Source organism: Neomonachus schauinslandi, chromosome 14 (assembly GCF_002201575.2).
Source record: "Neomonachus schauinslandi chromosome 14, ASM220157v2, whole genome shotgun sequence".
NCBI lineage: Eukaryota > Metazoa > Chordata > Mammalia > Carnivora > Phocidae > Neomonachus > Neomonachus schauinslandi.
In genome coordinates this window covers 91853047-91866614 of record NC_058416.1, presented here as the reverse complement: position 1 = coordinate 91866614, position 13568 = coordinate 91853047, and the positions used below count along the sequence as shown (strand labels likewise).

The 13568-nt window shown below is 65.0% G+C and overlaps 1 protein-coding gene across 1 annotated transcript in view; it reads right to left on the bottom strand.

Annotated features, from left to right (window-relative positions):
- The window catches only part of LOC110587142 (fibrosin-1-like protein), a 60962-nt gene extending 49107 nt beyond the window's left edge, over positions 1 to 11855 (bottom strand). Inside the window, exons 1-14 of the mRNA XM_044921045.1 lie at positions 11729 to 11855; positions 9429 to 9747; positions 9128 to 9348; positions 8253 to 8413; positions 7119 to 7169; positions 6832 to 6927; positions 6214 to 6282; positions 6053 to 6082; positions 5788 to 5859; positions 4510 to 4642; positions 2322 to 2399; positions 2024 to 2107; positions 1611 to 1809; positions 11 to 629 (exon numbers count right to left, since the gene is read on the bottom strand). Coding sequence (XP_044776980.1) covers positions 11 to 629; positions 1611 to 1809; positions 2024 to 2107; positions 2322 to 2399; positions 4510 to 4642; positions 5788 to 5859; positions 6053 to 6082; positions 6214 to 6282; positions 6832 to 6927; positions 7119 to 7169; positions 8253 to 8413; positions 9128 to 9348; positions 9429 to 9747; positions 11729 to 11855 — 2259 coding nt within the window. The remainder of the gene's footprint in view (positions 1 to 10; positions 630 to 1610; positions 1810 to 2023; positions 2108 to 2321; positions 2400 to 4509; positions 4643 to 5787; positions 5860 to 6052; positions 6083 to 6213; positions 6283 to 6831; positions 6928 to 7118; positions 7170 to 8252; positions 8414 to 9127; positions 9349 to 9428; positions 9748 to 11728) is intronic.
- Positions 11856 to 13568: the final 1713 nt, after the last annotated feature.

Genomic DNA, 13568 nt, shown 5'->3' with positions numbered 1-13568 from the left:
CGCGGCGCGCCTCCCGTAGGCGCTCTGGGCTGTAGTCGTGCGGCTCGCGGTCGCGGTAGGGGCGCTCGGGGGGCTCGAAGAGGGCGGCGGGGCCCGGGGCGGGGACGGCGGCGGGCAGGGCGCGCCGGGGCAGCTCCAGGCCGCGGTAGGCGTCGCGCAGGGGCTCCCACGTGAAGCCCAGGCGCTCGCGGGCCGCCGGGCTGGGCCCGAGCTGCAGGGGCGCAGGGGGCGCGCGCGGACGCTCGGGCGCTGGGTGCAGGCCGGCCCCTGGGGGCTCGGGCGCATCGCTGTCTTCCCTGCGCTCCTCCTTGACCTTGACGTCGCCCTGGGGCCGCTCGGCCGGCGCCTCGGGCGGCTTCCCCGGCTCTCGGCCCAGGAGGCCCGCCAGGCGGAGGCTGTCGCCCAGAACCGCCTTGCTGTAGGGAGATGGCGGGCGCGCGGCCAGCTTGGCGCCGTCCTCCTTAGCCGGAGAGCGGCTCTCCTTGACGCGGGGCTCGGCCTCGCGCTCAGCAGGGACCCCGGGCCCGCACGGTTCGCTCTGGCCGCGCAGGAGGAGGCTGCTGGCTGGGTGGCCCACGGGGGCTGCGGGCGAGGCCCGGCTCAGCAGGCGCGTCTTCTCCAGGAGGTCCCTGGGAGCGACAAGGCAGACACCCTCACTCAGCCTAGTGGCAGGAGGGGCTTCGTGGAACAGGGTGCCCGGAAGCAAGCTGTTTGCCACCAAGTTCCCACTTGTATGACCTCAAGGTCCTTGGGGAGGTATGTGTGTGTTGGGGGGGGTCCCACACCCTCAAAGGCCCCACAATACCCCACGTCTCCCCTCCCCTCGACAGACAACTTGGAAACCAGCTTTGCAGCAGGACCCCAGAGCTCATCCCACAGACCCAAGCCGCTACGCCCCTGAGGCAGGACAGATCCTCAGTGAGGAACCTGGGCCCCAAGTTCCCTCTGGGGATGGGACCCTGGAGTCCTGCATTGGCTCTGGCCTACCATAGCTCCCCTTCATGAGGCTCCACAGCCCTGTGCCTCTAAGCCCTTTGCCCCGAGTCTGGGGCAGGGATGAGGGTCGGCCCCCAGGGCCTTGGTAGGGGACCCCCGACAGGAGGGGCGAGGCTGGGAGCCCTCCTCTGCTCCTGTCCACTCCACCAGCCAGCCACAACTCAACCACCTCAGGTTCCAGACTCTGCTGCCGACTCTGGAATAGGACTCCCACCTCCCCTGCCCCAGCCTAGCCCTGCTGCCCCAGGGCAGCCCGCTCAGCCGCACCCTCCCAGCCCGGGGACTCGCCCACAGGTGCCCCTCCCAGACCCGGCCCCACCTAGGAGATGCCGATGCTCTACTCCCTGCGAATGCGAGCTCGCTGCAGAGGCCCCGCTGTGGTCAGTGAGCCGACCTTCCCTGCTGCTGCCTCCAGGGGTGGACCTGCCCTCTGCACGGCTCCTGCCCAAATCCTGCTCCATCAGGGGTTCTCCACGGGGGCCCTCTCTCTACTGGGCTTTCCCAGCCCTGAGGGTACAGCAAGGGGGATCTCCACGCAGAGCTTGGATTGGCCCACACCCAGAGTTCCGCAAAGCCAGCTGGGGCCCACAAGAGCTGAGGGGGGCGCCACTCACCTCTCCTCCCTGCCCTTGTCCGGCTCTCGGTCGTGGTTGGTCAGGGCTGAGACCCGATCGGGGTCCACGGGCTTAGGCCATGGGGGTGGTGTGGGAAAGGAGGGTGGTGCCCGGTGCAGTCGGTTCCAGGCCTCGTGGGGGCTGGGCAGGCCATGCAGCACAGAGCTCTCCTTGGGGGCAAAGATGCCGCTGCCCTGAGCTGGAGAAGGGTGGGAATGTGAGGCCAGGACAGCTTCCCTGCCCCCACCGAGGGTGCCCTGTGGAACCGCAGGGCTGCTGGGGAGAAGCACACCATTCCTGCATCCCAGGGAGGTGGCCAGAGGGTAACAGTCGGGGTCTAGCCCAAACCCACACCAGGAGCCCGAGTGTGCGTGCATGCGGGTGAGCAGAGAGCAAGCTCGGTGGTCACTCACTCAGTGCGTGGCTCCCCAGGCCTCCGAAGGCGCTGCTGCCCAGGCTCCCCAGGCCCCCGAAGGTGCCTGGCCTGCTGAAAGGGTCTGTGGGGACAACCTGGGCTCAGGGTTCTGCGTGGCTCATGCCAGGGCTCTCAACTGACTCCCCTCCTGTGACACCAGAGCATGGCAGGTGCTCCTATACAGTCTGAGGCATGTCCTGCTTCTTGGGGTCACCTCCCCACCCAACTGCATCCTCCCCCAGCCCTGAGGGCTGCAGAGGGCCAGCCAGCCTCCAGGGAGCAGACCGTGTACTTACCTGTCAGGTGACCGGTGGTCAGGAAGCTGCTGGGATGGGCTGAGGGTCCAAATGGGTTGGTGGTGGGATGGGCAGCACCTGTGGGGGCAGGTGGACGGGGGCCTCCTGTTTGTGGGTCATTCCCAGGGTGGGGACACCCCAACTTCCTCTGGGGACACGTCTATACCTCCCACTGGAAGCTCACGAGGGAAGAGGGGAGAGAGGCGATGGCAGCAGGGGCCCCAGAGGAGAAGGTGCCGAAAGAGCTACCAAGGCTGTCCTGAAGACACTGGCCCCAGGGCTTCCAGCTAGAAGCTAAGAAGCAGTGTCCTAGTGGACGCACCTGCTCCCGCGATGTCCCCCAGCCGCAGCCCACAGGGGTCACTACGTGGTCAGCTCCACCACTCGCCGGCGGGCCCACCCTGCCTCTGCTGGAGCCCGGCCTGCAGCACCTCCAGGGCGGCTGAGTTGGCCCTGAGAAGGGGCTGCTGCTCTGGGGGGGGCTGGCCCTGCCACTACATGCGCCCCTGGTTCAGGAGGGCGGATTCCCGGCGCAGACCAGGATGGGGCCACACTCGTCTCTGCAGCGTCCCCCAGCTTGGGGGACACCTGCTTGCTGGGGTGCCGCCGGCAAGCCCCTCCACCGCACACACGCAGTTTCTCATCTCCGGGAGCTCCCCACCAGAAAGCTAGCTGCTCTCCTGAATCGCTCACAGGACATCAAACTGGAAATTAGGAAATAAACAGCCTGCTGTGGCGCTAGTGAAGATGTGTACCTGCGTGCGTGGGGGGATGCGCTGCTCTAAGAGCACACGCAGGGAGCCAAAGCCAACGAGCCGACAGGCAGGCGCCCAGCTCGGGAGCTGGGAAGGGCGGCAGCACAGACACGGGGGGAGAGACACCCAACCCCAGACCGGGGCAGAGCCCCGCCGCAGGACACAACGCCCGAGAGGCAGGGCAGGCCGCTGGCGCCCGTGAGCCTGGGGCCCGGTCTGGGGGGCGTGCTCTGGGCGTGGGGACGGCACAGCAGGGCTGCGCTGTGGGTGGGCGGGGAGTCCAGGCTCCACATGGCAGAGGAAGCCTAGGCCCACTGCCTGGGCCCCACAATGAACGCACGTCCTGTGGACTCCACGGACTGAAGCCCAGATGGGAGGACCTCTGCTTTCTTAGGGCCACCCCTCTGTCCGGAGGCCAGCCTGGGTGCCCTTGTCCACACCCAGCACCCCAGCCTGCTGACCGCATGTCCGGGTGGGAGGTGGCTGCAGGTGGAGGTGAGCGTGCATGAAGATGGAGCAGGGCAGTCAGGGAGGGCTGAGAAGGCGGCACCCGCAGGGCCCTGACCGCTGGGGAGGGGAGGAGCAGACCCCTCCAGAGGTGGGCCGTGCACAGCCGTGTGGGGTGCTCACACCGCGGGCCCAGACGGCCGGCCTCAGAAGCACCTGCGTGTGAGGCTGGGAACTCGGGGCTCAGGTTCTCCCCTTTCTTGGACGGCAGCGCCTCGTGAACCTGACTCACTTGTGCTAACACTGGTTCACGTGGAGCGCCTGCTTCTCTTCTGGGAGTCTGTGGTTTGGGTGTGTGCGGGCAGAGGAGCTGCGTGACCCGCCCCCAGTAAGAGCCCTGGGCGCTGGGTCTGTGAGCGTCCCGGCAACACGGCACTTGGCGCGCGTCGTCTCGGTTCCTTGCCGAGGAAATGGGATGCGTCCTGGGCCTCCACAGGCCAGCCCTCAGCGTCCTGTGCCCGGCTTCCCGCTGATCTCACCCCACGCGCCTTTCCCCTTTGCTCATTCTGCTCCATTCCTTCCCTGGGACGCATCTTAGCTGTGGGGGTGACCTATGCTGAGTCCTGGAAGGGCTCCCCATGATCCTCGAACCTGGGGGCAGCCCGGGGGCCCCAGCCTGGTAAGACTGTGCCAGGGCAGGCACATGGATTCTCGGGGGCTGTGCCAAAACCCTTCCTGGGAGATGGGCAGGCGGGGTGCAGGGGAGGACTCCCCCCCCAACCCCTGCCTTGGGTGGGGGCGGGGGGACAGCAGAAGCGGGAGCTCCAGGGCAGAGGGGGTGCCTGGGGAGGGTACCACACACGGTGGCACGGAGGCGGGGGATGCCAGGGGGTGCCCCAGTGCATCTGGAGTTGTCCTGCTAGAGCGCCAGCCCAGGGAACAGGCCGGACCTCCCCTTTCCTTGCGCTCTGGACAGGGTGCCTTACCCGAGCCAGAGAAGAGGGGCCGGGCCAGGTCCTGCGGGTAGTGGAATCCGGCAAACACGCCCGGGGCAGGGGGTCTGCTGGACAAGTCCAGCTTGGCGCCCACCTCCAGCTTGTGGGGGTCCAGCTGCATCTGCTGAGAGGGACAGAGCACATGCAGGGCCCGCCCGTCCCGCCAGGTGCTGTGGGTCATCCTACTTGCTGTGGTGGGAACGGGCCCTCATCCTGACCCAGGAAAGCCAGGTGCTGTCAGGACGCATGATGGACACAGGGGTGTCTCGTGCCTTCTGGGGCCTCTGAGAGCTGTGTTTACACTAAAGCACCTCAGTTCAGACATTACATTTTCACAGGTAATACTTTACCTGTGGTAAGATTTTGTGAAACTGAGTTGAAAGAGTGGATTCCTATACCTGTCGTTTTAAACATGCTTAGAAGTTTCCAGTGACTGGATTTGGCATCGCTATTAGCGTTTAAGTTTATTAAATAAGACAAACAAGCCTGTGGCTCTGCTGTGATGGTCCCATGAGGCTAAGCGGCCGGGCCGAGCGCCCGCTGGTGCTGCCCACCTCTGGCGCCCTGTCCCGGCAGTGGGGGTCTCTGGCCCACAGGGGCCGCCCCCGGGGCTACGCCCGAACATTTGCGGAGTGCAACAGTGCTTTGTCCTAAGACCCTGTGGACTTCTCGCAGTGCACGTTGGCGGGATCATTTCTGATAGCCATGCACGGCGGTGCGTGTGACCAGAGATAGCAGCAGAGGGTGTCAGGACCCTTCTGGGTTGGGGGGCTGGGCCCCTGGCTGCCCCCGTTCTGGTCCGGGTGACCAGACCACCTCTGCCCACCCTTCCCTGGCATCCCCAGCCCATGGTGCGTCCCCAGAGCACCCCTGGCTGCCTCTTCCTCGTGTCATCTGGGTAATGGCCAGGGTGGCCACCTGGCACCACCCTGCCCCCTTCAGTGTCCCCCGTTCACTGCTGAGCACCCAGGCACACACACCGGATGCTCAATAAGTGCTTGGGGGAAAGGTCAGGGGACAGAACCGAAGGTCACGTGGATGGCTCAAATGATGTTGGTGGGAACGGCACAGGGTCAGCTCATCCCAAACCCCTGCCTGGGGGCATCCTGGGCGACCCCTACCACCCGGCCTCCTCCCCAGCCCTGCCCCATGTGTCCACATGATGGGCACACGGTGAATGTCTGAGAATCTCAGACGCGGCCCCGAAGGCGTGCATCAGGACACCGTCTGACCCGCCGGCCCAGCCGGCAGGACAGGTGACTGGCTCACCTTTATCTTCTGCTGATGGTGGTAGATCTGCCAGGCGATCTGCACGTGCACGGCACACCACTTCCCAGGTTTCTGTGACAGGGCGGGCCACACACTCAGCCACACAGTGGGGCCTCTTCCTTCTGCGCCCTCAGCACCCCCCGATTCCCGTTGTCGTGGGCACACCTGGGGCCATCCGGGAGGCACCCAGAGTCCTCCTCAGCCACGACCCTCCCTCCCAAGGGCACAGGCACACACGCGCACAGACATGTGCCTGCACACTCACCCTGACCGTGGTCCGGTATGGGTCGGACACCTGTCACGACGGAGAAGGAGGTGTTAGGTCCAGGCTCTGGGGGGGGCCATGCCCTGCCACCATCACCACAAGGGTACTGGGCTGGCTGGGGTGACCCCAGGGAGGGGAGGATGGGCAGTGCGGCCACCTACCCCGGGGCCTTTCTGGAGGAGAGTGTGAACAGCACTGGCCCGGCCTGTTACCTCGATTGGGTTTGAAGTCTGGAGGGAGAGAACAGGATGGGACAGAGCTGCAGAGCCCGTGCCCCTGCACACCGCCACCGGGGGGGGCCTGGCTTCCCACATCCTCAGTCTAAAGGTTTCTGCCAAGGTGGGAAGGGGCTCTCGACAAGGACATGCCTGGCTTAGGGGGCTGAGGCAGCCCTGCTCTGGGGAAGGTGAGAGGAGCAAGCCCAGTCCTCTCCCGGGCCTCCTGCGGCATGGATGGCCCCGTGCTGGCCACCCCACATAGACCTCCCCTCTGCCCTGATGCTCCCCATGCCAACCTCGAGCACTCCCAGCTGAGGAATGATGAGTGAAGCCTGACTCCCGTTGTTCCCTGGTGACCCCCCTGCCGCTGCCTAGGCTGGGGGTCCTGTGAGGCCCCGCAGGGAGTACGTGAGCCCCAGCCCCCTCCTGCCGTGGGGCTGCACAACCACATCCCACCTGGCATGGCTGGCTCACAACAACACCAGGACTGCAACACACACAACTGCATGGTGGGGGCTCCCATGTGCCCTGAACCCCGTCCACCCCAGGAGCAGCTGGTACCTTGGGCTGAAAAGCACCCTGTAGGGACCCAAAGGGGCCTGGGTGTGGGAGCAGGGTGGGCAGTCCGGGGATGGCAGAAGAGAAGGACGGGAAAAACTGCAAGAGAAAGAGGGGGAGCGTTCCAGGGCCCCGGCTGGGAGCATGGACATCCTGGGTGGGGACGCTGGGCCTGGCCCCCTGCTCTACATGGAAGGGAACCTGACAAGGCTCTGGGCAGGCGCAGCCCCACCCTTTACCCGCGACCTCTAGCCCACCGGCCAGCCCGGTGACCACAGAGGGACACTCACGTTGGAATGTCGGAAGTAGGGGCTGTCCAGCTTGGGTGCGTACTTATCAAACTGGAAGGAAAGAAGCGGAGAGTGAGGTCTCCCGAGCCTGCCCACACCCTCCACTGGGCCCAGCACCCACGCCCCCGTTGGGCCAGGCGGAGGCCCAGACGGCTGTCCTGCTTCCGGCGGCTGGTGGTCTGCAGCCAGCCGTCCCCTGGGCTCCCTGAGGACACTGGCCCAATGCCCTAAACTGGCCCGTTGGGGCCCAGCTCTCAGACTGGGAGGGGTCCCTCCCTGTTCTAACGGTCCCACTGCGGGAGGTGCAGAGTGGCCCATCTGCACCATCCGACTGTACTGGCTGAGGCCCAGGAGGAGATACTGCAGCCATGATGGGGGGCATGGAGCCCAGGGCTGGTGGTCAAGCAGGGACATGTACCTAGGAGCCCAGCAACCTGGCCCTTCACAGACTAAAGCCTGGTGGCAATGGACTCTGCCCCACACAGCAGCTGGCTCCAGAGACGAGGGCCCAGGACCCAGGGCCCACCGGAGGGAGTCCTGGTCCCCCCGCCCTCTCAGTCCTCAGTCTCCAGACCTGCTGACCTGCTGCTGACTGAGACGCTGAAAACCCCGTGTGGGTACGACTGGCCCCAAGGCCGTGCCCCCCGAGTGTGGACATGGGGCACCCGCCCAAGCCCACAACAGGGAACCTCACGACAGGACCCAGAGAAGGACCAGAGGGAGGCGCCAGGTGGCCAGACGGGGCGGCCCTGGCCGCGTGCGTGCGGAGAGCGTCTGCGTGTGCCTGCTGTGTGTCCCGCCGCCCGGGCCGCCCCCCGCCCACCCGCACGGGGGGCCTACGCACCGGCGGGGGTGCGGCGGGCGGCAGGAGCGGCGTCGGGGGCAGCCCCGCGGGGAAGGGGGCAAATGTGTGTTGGTGCTGGTGTGTGTGCTGGTGTGTGTGTTGGTGCTGGTGGAACTCCGCCCGCAGCAGAGCCCCCGGGCCCAGGGGGGCGCCGGGCCGCTCAGCGCTCTGGACCAGAAAACGCGCGTTCAGCTCTTGCCTGAGCAGCTCGTGATCTACAAGAGAAAAAGAGAGAGAGACGGAGAGGCACGTCGGCCGCGGGCTCCGGGCGGGGCGAGGCGGATAGTCACCTGGCACTGGTTTCGGCAGGCCAAGCCGTGGTGGCCGCTCGCTAGGTGCGGGCCCCAGGGTGGAGGTAAGAGAGGTGCCTGTGACCAAGTACCAATCAGAATCCCCGAATGAGGCTGGCAATACATGATTGGCTGGCTGAATGAGATCAACAGGCTGGCATCTAAAGGCAAGAGAGAACACCGTGAGCCCCCGGTGCCCCCCAAGCCGGCCACAGGGGAGCCCTGCCCCCCCCCTCCCAGCCCAGCGTCCTGGTCCCATCCCAGGGCACCAAGCTGCCCGGACCTGCAGTGGGCTGCTCAGGATTTTACAAAGAACGTGGAGACGAGACCCCTGGGAGAAATCTTCAATGACCTGATATTTGGCCTTGAAGGGACACCTGCCAGAACCAAGCAGGAGGGAGAGGCCAGGCTGCTGCGGTTCACCTGGAGACCCCCTACTCCAGGACTCAGCTCTGCATGCCCCGTCGTCCCAGACCCACTAAGGATGAGGGACTGCAAGGGTCACAGCAGGCCCTGGAAGCCTTTGTTGGCCCAGCAGCGGAGCCGCTCCAGGCGCCCCTCCCCTTGACTAGGCCTGGCAAGGGCTCAAGATGGAGCAGCGGATGCATCTGCTTCCATGTGCACATACGGGGCACCCCTGCGCCTGCGTGCGCGTGCGCAACCCAGGCCGACAGCGGGCAGTGGGACCCCCTTGGGAAAGGCGGCCTGCGGGGGCCAGGGCCCCGCCGTCAGCCCCTGGGGTCCGGGAGCAGGTGCGGGAGGCTCTGCCCCGGGAGCCCGCACCCCTTCCCCGGGGAGCCCAAGTCCCTCCCACCTGCTCAGAGGTGAGGATCAGAGTGCGGGGGGCGGCGACCCCGGCCCCAGCCAGCACCTACCGGCAGGGTGTCCTGGGATGACCAGGCTGTTGGCCGGCAGCGCCGGGGGCGGGGGCAGTGTCGGGGGGGCGGCGAACATGGCCGCCGCGTGGTGCTGGTGCTGGGCCTGCGAGCGGAGCGCCAAGTGTGAGGTAGACAGGTGGGGGCCCGGCCCGAGAGGCGACAGGGACGCGTGCTTCGCGAGCCCGAGGCTGGCGCTGCTCCCGGCGCCGCTGCTCCTGCTGCGGGGGGCGGGGGCTCAGTGCCTGGGGGCGGGGCGTCCGCGCGGCCCCGCCCCCGCCCAGGCCCCTCCCCTCCCCACCTGAGGCTGTGCAGGCCGTTGAGCGCAGCCTGGCCTTGGCCCGCGAAGGCGCCCAGGGGCAGAGGCACGTGCGTCGGGAGCGGGGCGCGGGGCTGTGGGGGCGCGGGCGGCGGCTGCGGGGTGAGGCGGGGCAGGGCGGGGGCTTCCTTCTTGACCGGCGGGCTGGCCGGGGCGCCTGGCGCGGGATCGGCGGGGGGCGCGGGGCTGCGCACCGTGGGCAGGAAGGGCGGCTCGGCGCTCAACTCGCGGCTGCGCTCCAGGCCCGAGACTTTGGGCGGCGCCCCGGCCTTGGCCTCGGCCTCCTCGCCCAGCGTGGGGCCTGCGGAGAGAGGGCCGGAGTGAGCTGGGCCTGACTCAGGGACAGTGGCAGCGAGGTCACAGCCAGGGCTGAGCCCCCCACCCCCCAGTCCACAGGGGCCAGGGCTGGGGCCCCTGCTGGGGCCGGGGAAGAGGGTTGCCGGCCCAGAGAGCCCGCAGTTTCCGGAAGGGGGGCAAAGTGCAGCGCTCGCTTGGCCCAAGCAGGGCATTGGTCCGAACCTGATGCCCGCATGGACAGGCCCTTCCTGCCACTGTGCAACACGCGCGCTAGTGGCCTGTGTTCTTTTCGAAACCACCCAGGTGACCCATGGCCTGAGCCCTCTTTGGGCCCATGACCTGGGAGGCCTCCAGAGGACTGGCCTCGCTGGGACCTGGTGGGAAGAAGCCCCCGCAACTGCCGCCGTCCAGGTCATCTCCCACCCTCGCCACACCCACTGTCCAGGCAGATCCAGCCGAGACTGCTCCCCTTGGAGCTGTGTGTGTGCTCATGACCTTGACCTCCTCCTACTCATTCCAAACCCGCCTTGCCAAGCAGTGTCTCAGGTCACGTGCCCAGAGGTCAGGCAGGTCAGGAATCCCCAAAGCAGGCTAGGCAGAGGGCGCGTGTCCAGCCACAGGAGGCTTTGTCTGGAGCGGACCGCGGCCCAGTTTCCTAGGAGTGGGAATCCAGGTTCCTGATTGCGGTCACCCCATTTGGGCTGTGGGCAGATTTCATGTCCTCCTGGGGCCCATGTGGGCACTTGCCACGCTGAGTGGGGCAGAGAGCCTGCAGCTGCAAGGCCGTGGGACCCGGGCCAGCAGCGAGACCCAGAGGACTCTTCTGAACCTCTGGGACGTCTCCTCCCCTGGCAGAAACCGGTGGCAGCAGGAAATGGCTCCTTCTGCCTCCTCTTGGGTGACACCTCCTGCTTTAACCAGCAGCCCGCATGTTTGCTCAGGGCCAGAACTGGGGAGGAGGCCACCACCGCCACGAGAACGGGGACTGAGGCCTGATGGCTCATGGCGCCATCTCTACCCACCCGCTCACAGCTGCCAAGGGCTGCCGGCCTGGCACTCTGACCTCTCTCTCCTCCATCTTTGTGCCACCCCTTGCAAAGCAAGCACAGCCATGAGGATGGAAAGAGGCAGGTGTGGGCTGGGCAGAGCTGGCGTGCGGCCAGTGCCCTGGCCCTCCTGCAGCCTCTCCCCTCACTGGGGAGGCATGAGCACTACGGGTGGTCACCCCTGCTATGAGCCTCCCTGGGCACTGCAGAACCCTGACTGGTTGCCCGAGCTCTGCCTACGCACACGCGTGAGTGGACCTGGCAGTGGGCTGAACTGTGCCAAAAAGCCCTGTCCAAACTGTGGTCCTTAGCACCTGTGAATGTGACCTAATTTGGAAAAAGGGTCTTTGCAGATGTCATCAAGCTAAGAATACTGAGATGACACCAGTCTGGAACAAGGTGGGCCCTAGACCCAGTGATGGGCGTCCTTCGAAGACAAAAGGAGGAGGCCATGGGAGGTGGGAATGACACCCAGGAGGAAGAGGAGGGAAGGAACCTCCCTTAGAGTTTTTGGAGTGTGGCCTTGCCAACACCTTCATTTCAGACTTATGGTCTCCGGACCGTTGAGAGGGTAAGTATCCATCCATTTTGTGATTATTTGTTGAAAAGGACACAGTTCTGTGTTACACTCTGTGTGAAATTCTCTCCCAAGACCAGTCTGGCATCCCTTACCCTGACTCTGGCATGTGTAGGCTTTGCAGAAATGCTTTGATCTGAGGACGAGGCTTCTCCACCTGAAGCACGGGGAGACCATGCCCTGCTCCCAGGCCAGTAGGACCGGTCACTGTGGGCCCCCACCTGTCTGTGCTGCAAGGCTGTAGCGTCCAGTCCCATCTGGACAGAGCCTTCCAAGCAAGCCCCTTCTCTGTGCTGGGTCCAGTGACCCTGGCAGACTGGGTGACAATGGCCTCTCCTGGCCTTGGATGCTAGGGAACTCACTCTCTAGAGCAGTGCAGGCCAGGAGAGCTTCCTGGCACCATGTGCCTGTGCTACCATGTGGGGGCCACCGGCCAGGGGGTGGGGCTGCTGTGCAGGGATCTAGTCCCTTCATGGCAATGTTAGCCATGTACGCAGTGGTGGCCCTGGCAGCCAGGGGTGCCTCAGCAGGTGCCAAACCACGAGCTGCCAGTTGTCCCCAGAGCACCTGACCCCATGAGCCTCGGGAGGGTCTAGGAACATGCCTTGCTAACAGTTCTGGGGAAGGGGCAGGAACCCCACTTTGGGAACCACTGCTCCAGTGCTGGCCCTGCTCCTGACTTCTGCTTTCCTTGTAGCTTTTGCTGGGGGGGTGGGCTGTAAATCACAGCACGTAACTCCTGCCTCAGGCTCTGCATCCAGAACCCGACCCATGATACAGCCTAACCTGGAGCCCACTCTCTTGCCCCAAAAGGCCCACTGTCCCTTCCCATGATGACTTCTGGGATGTGTCCTGTCCTTTCCTAGAGGCGAGGAGGTGAGGCCAAGGAACATGCTTACCTTTATCGGCTGCTGGGGCAAAGAGCTTCTCGGAGCCCACAGATGCCTGGAAGACAGAGAGGAGGGTCAGAAACAGAGGGGATGAAGGGCCTGGGGGTGAACTTGGCTCTTACCCTGCCCCCAGGACACAGGTCTGGGCAGGTTTTGTGCATGTGAGGTCTGCCCGGCCTGGCAGAACGTGTCCTCCTGTGTCCACAGCTGCCACCCAGGAGGGTGACCATGCCCAGGCCTGGTGCAAGCACGTGGGCACACAGGTCACTCAACCCAAGATCAGGGACTCGAGGATGCTCAGCAGAGACGTGGGGGTTCAGTGTGGCCCTGCCAGTGGGGGGCTGGCACTTGGGAACTCAGGTACGTCTTGGCAGGGCCAGCCCCAGGAACCTGAGGACTCCGCTGGGCCTGGTGCCGGAGGATGGAGCAGAGCTTGGAACTGAACAGGATGCAGGATAGCACCCACCACACTTTGCTCCAAGTCACAGGTCTGGGGAACCACGGCTGTGACAAGGCACTGAGTGTCCAGAGCAGAGCATCCTGCTCCCAGTGGTTTCTGATGGACCTCACCTCTCAGCCTCTCTCCTGGGGGGACGCCCACATGCACGCAAGATGGCGCGATGTCAGGGTGAGGACGTGGCCCTGCGTGGAGGACTCTGCCACAGCTCACAGGAAGGAGCTCCATAAGACTGCCCTTCTTGCTAGTTGATTTTTTTAAAGATTTTATTTTTAAGTAATCTCTACAGCCAACGTAGGGCTCAAACTCACAACCCCGAGATCAAGAGTCATACGCTCCACCAACCGAGCCAACCAGGCACCCCACTAGTTGACTTTTTTAAAAACAGCTTCACTGAGCTATAATTCACATGCCATACAATTCACCTGTCAAAGGTGTACAATTCATTGGTTTTAGTGTCTTTGCAGCTGTGAGCAACTGTCACCTCAGTCAGGCTTAGGACATTTTCATCACCCCAAAATGAAACTGTGAGTTCTTCAGCCATCGCCCCAGCCCTCACATCCCCTGGTCCCAGGACCACTGCCTCTCATGTGTGCAGAGGCCCTATGCTGGACTTCCTGGTGGAAAGCGGTCAGTGGTTGCTGCTGGGCGGGCGGGGGGGGGGTTGGGGAACAACCGGGCACCAAAGAGCATGGGGGCTCAGCCTGTGAGGACGGCCACTATCAAAGCCAGACAGCAGCAGGTGCTGGCTAGGATGCAGAGAAGCTGGGACTCTCGAGCACTGTTGGCAGGAGCTGTGGACAACGGTCCAGAAGGTCCTCACAAGGTTGAACGTGGAAATACGTGATACAGCAA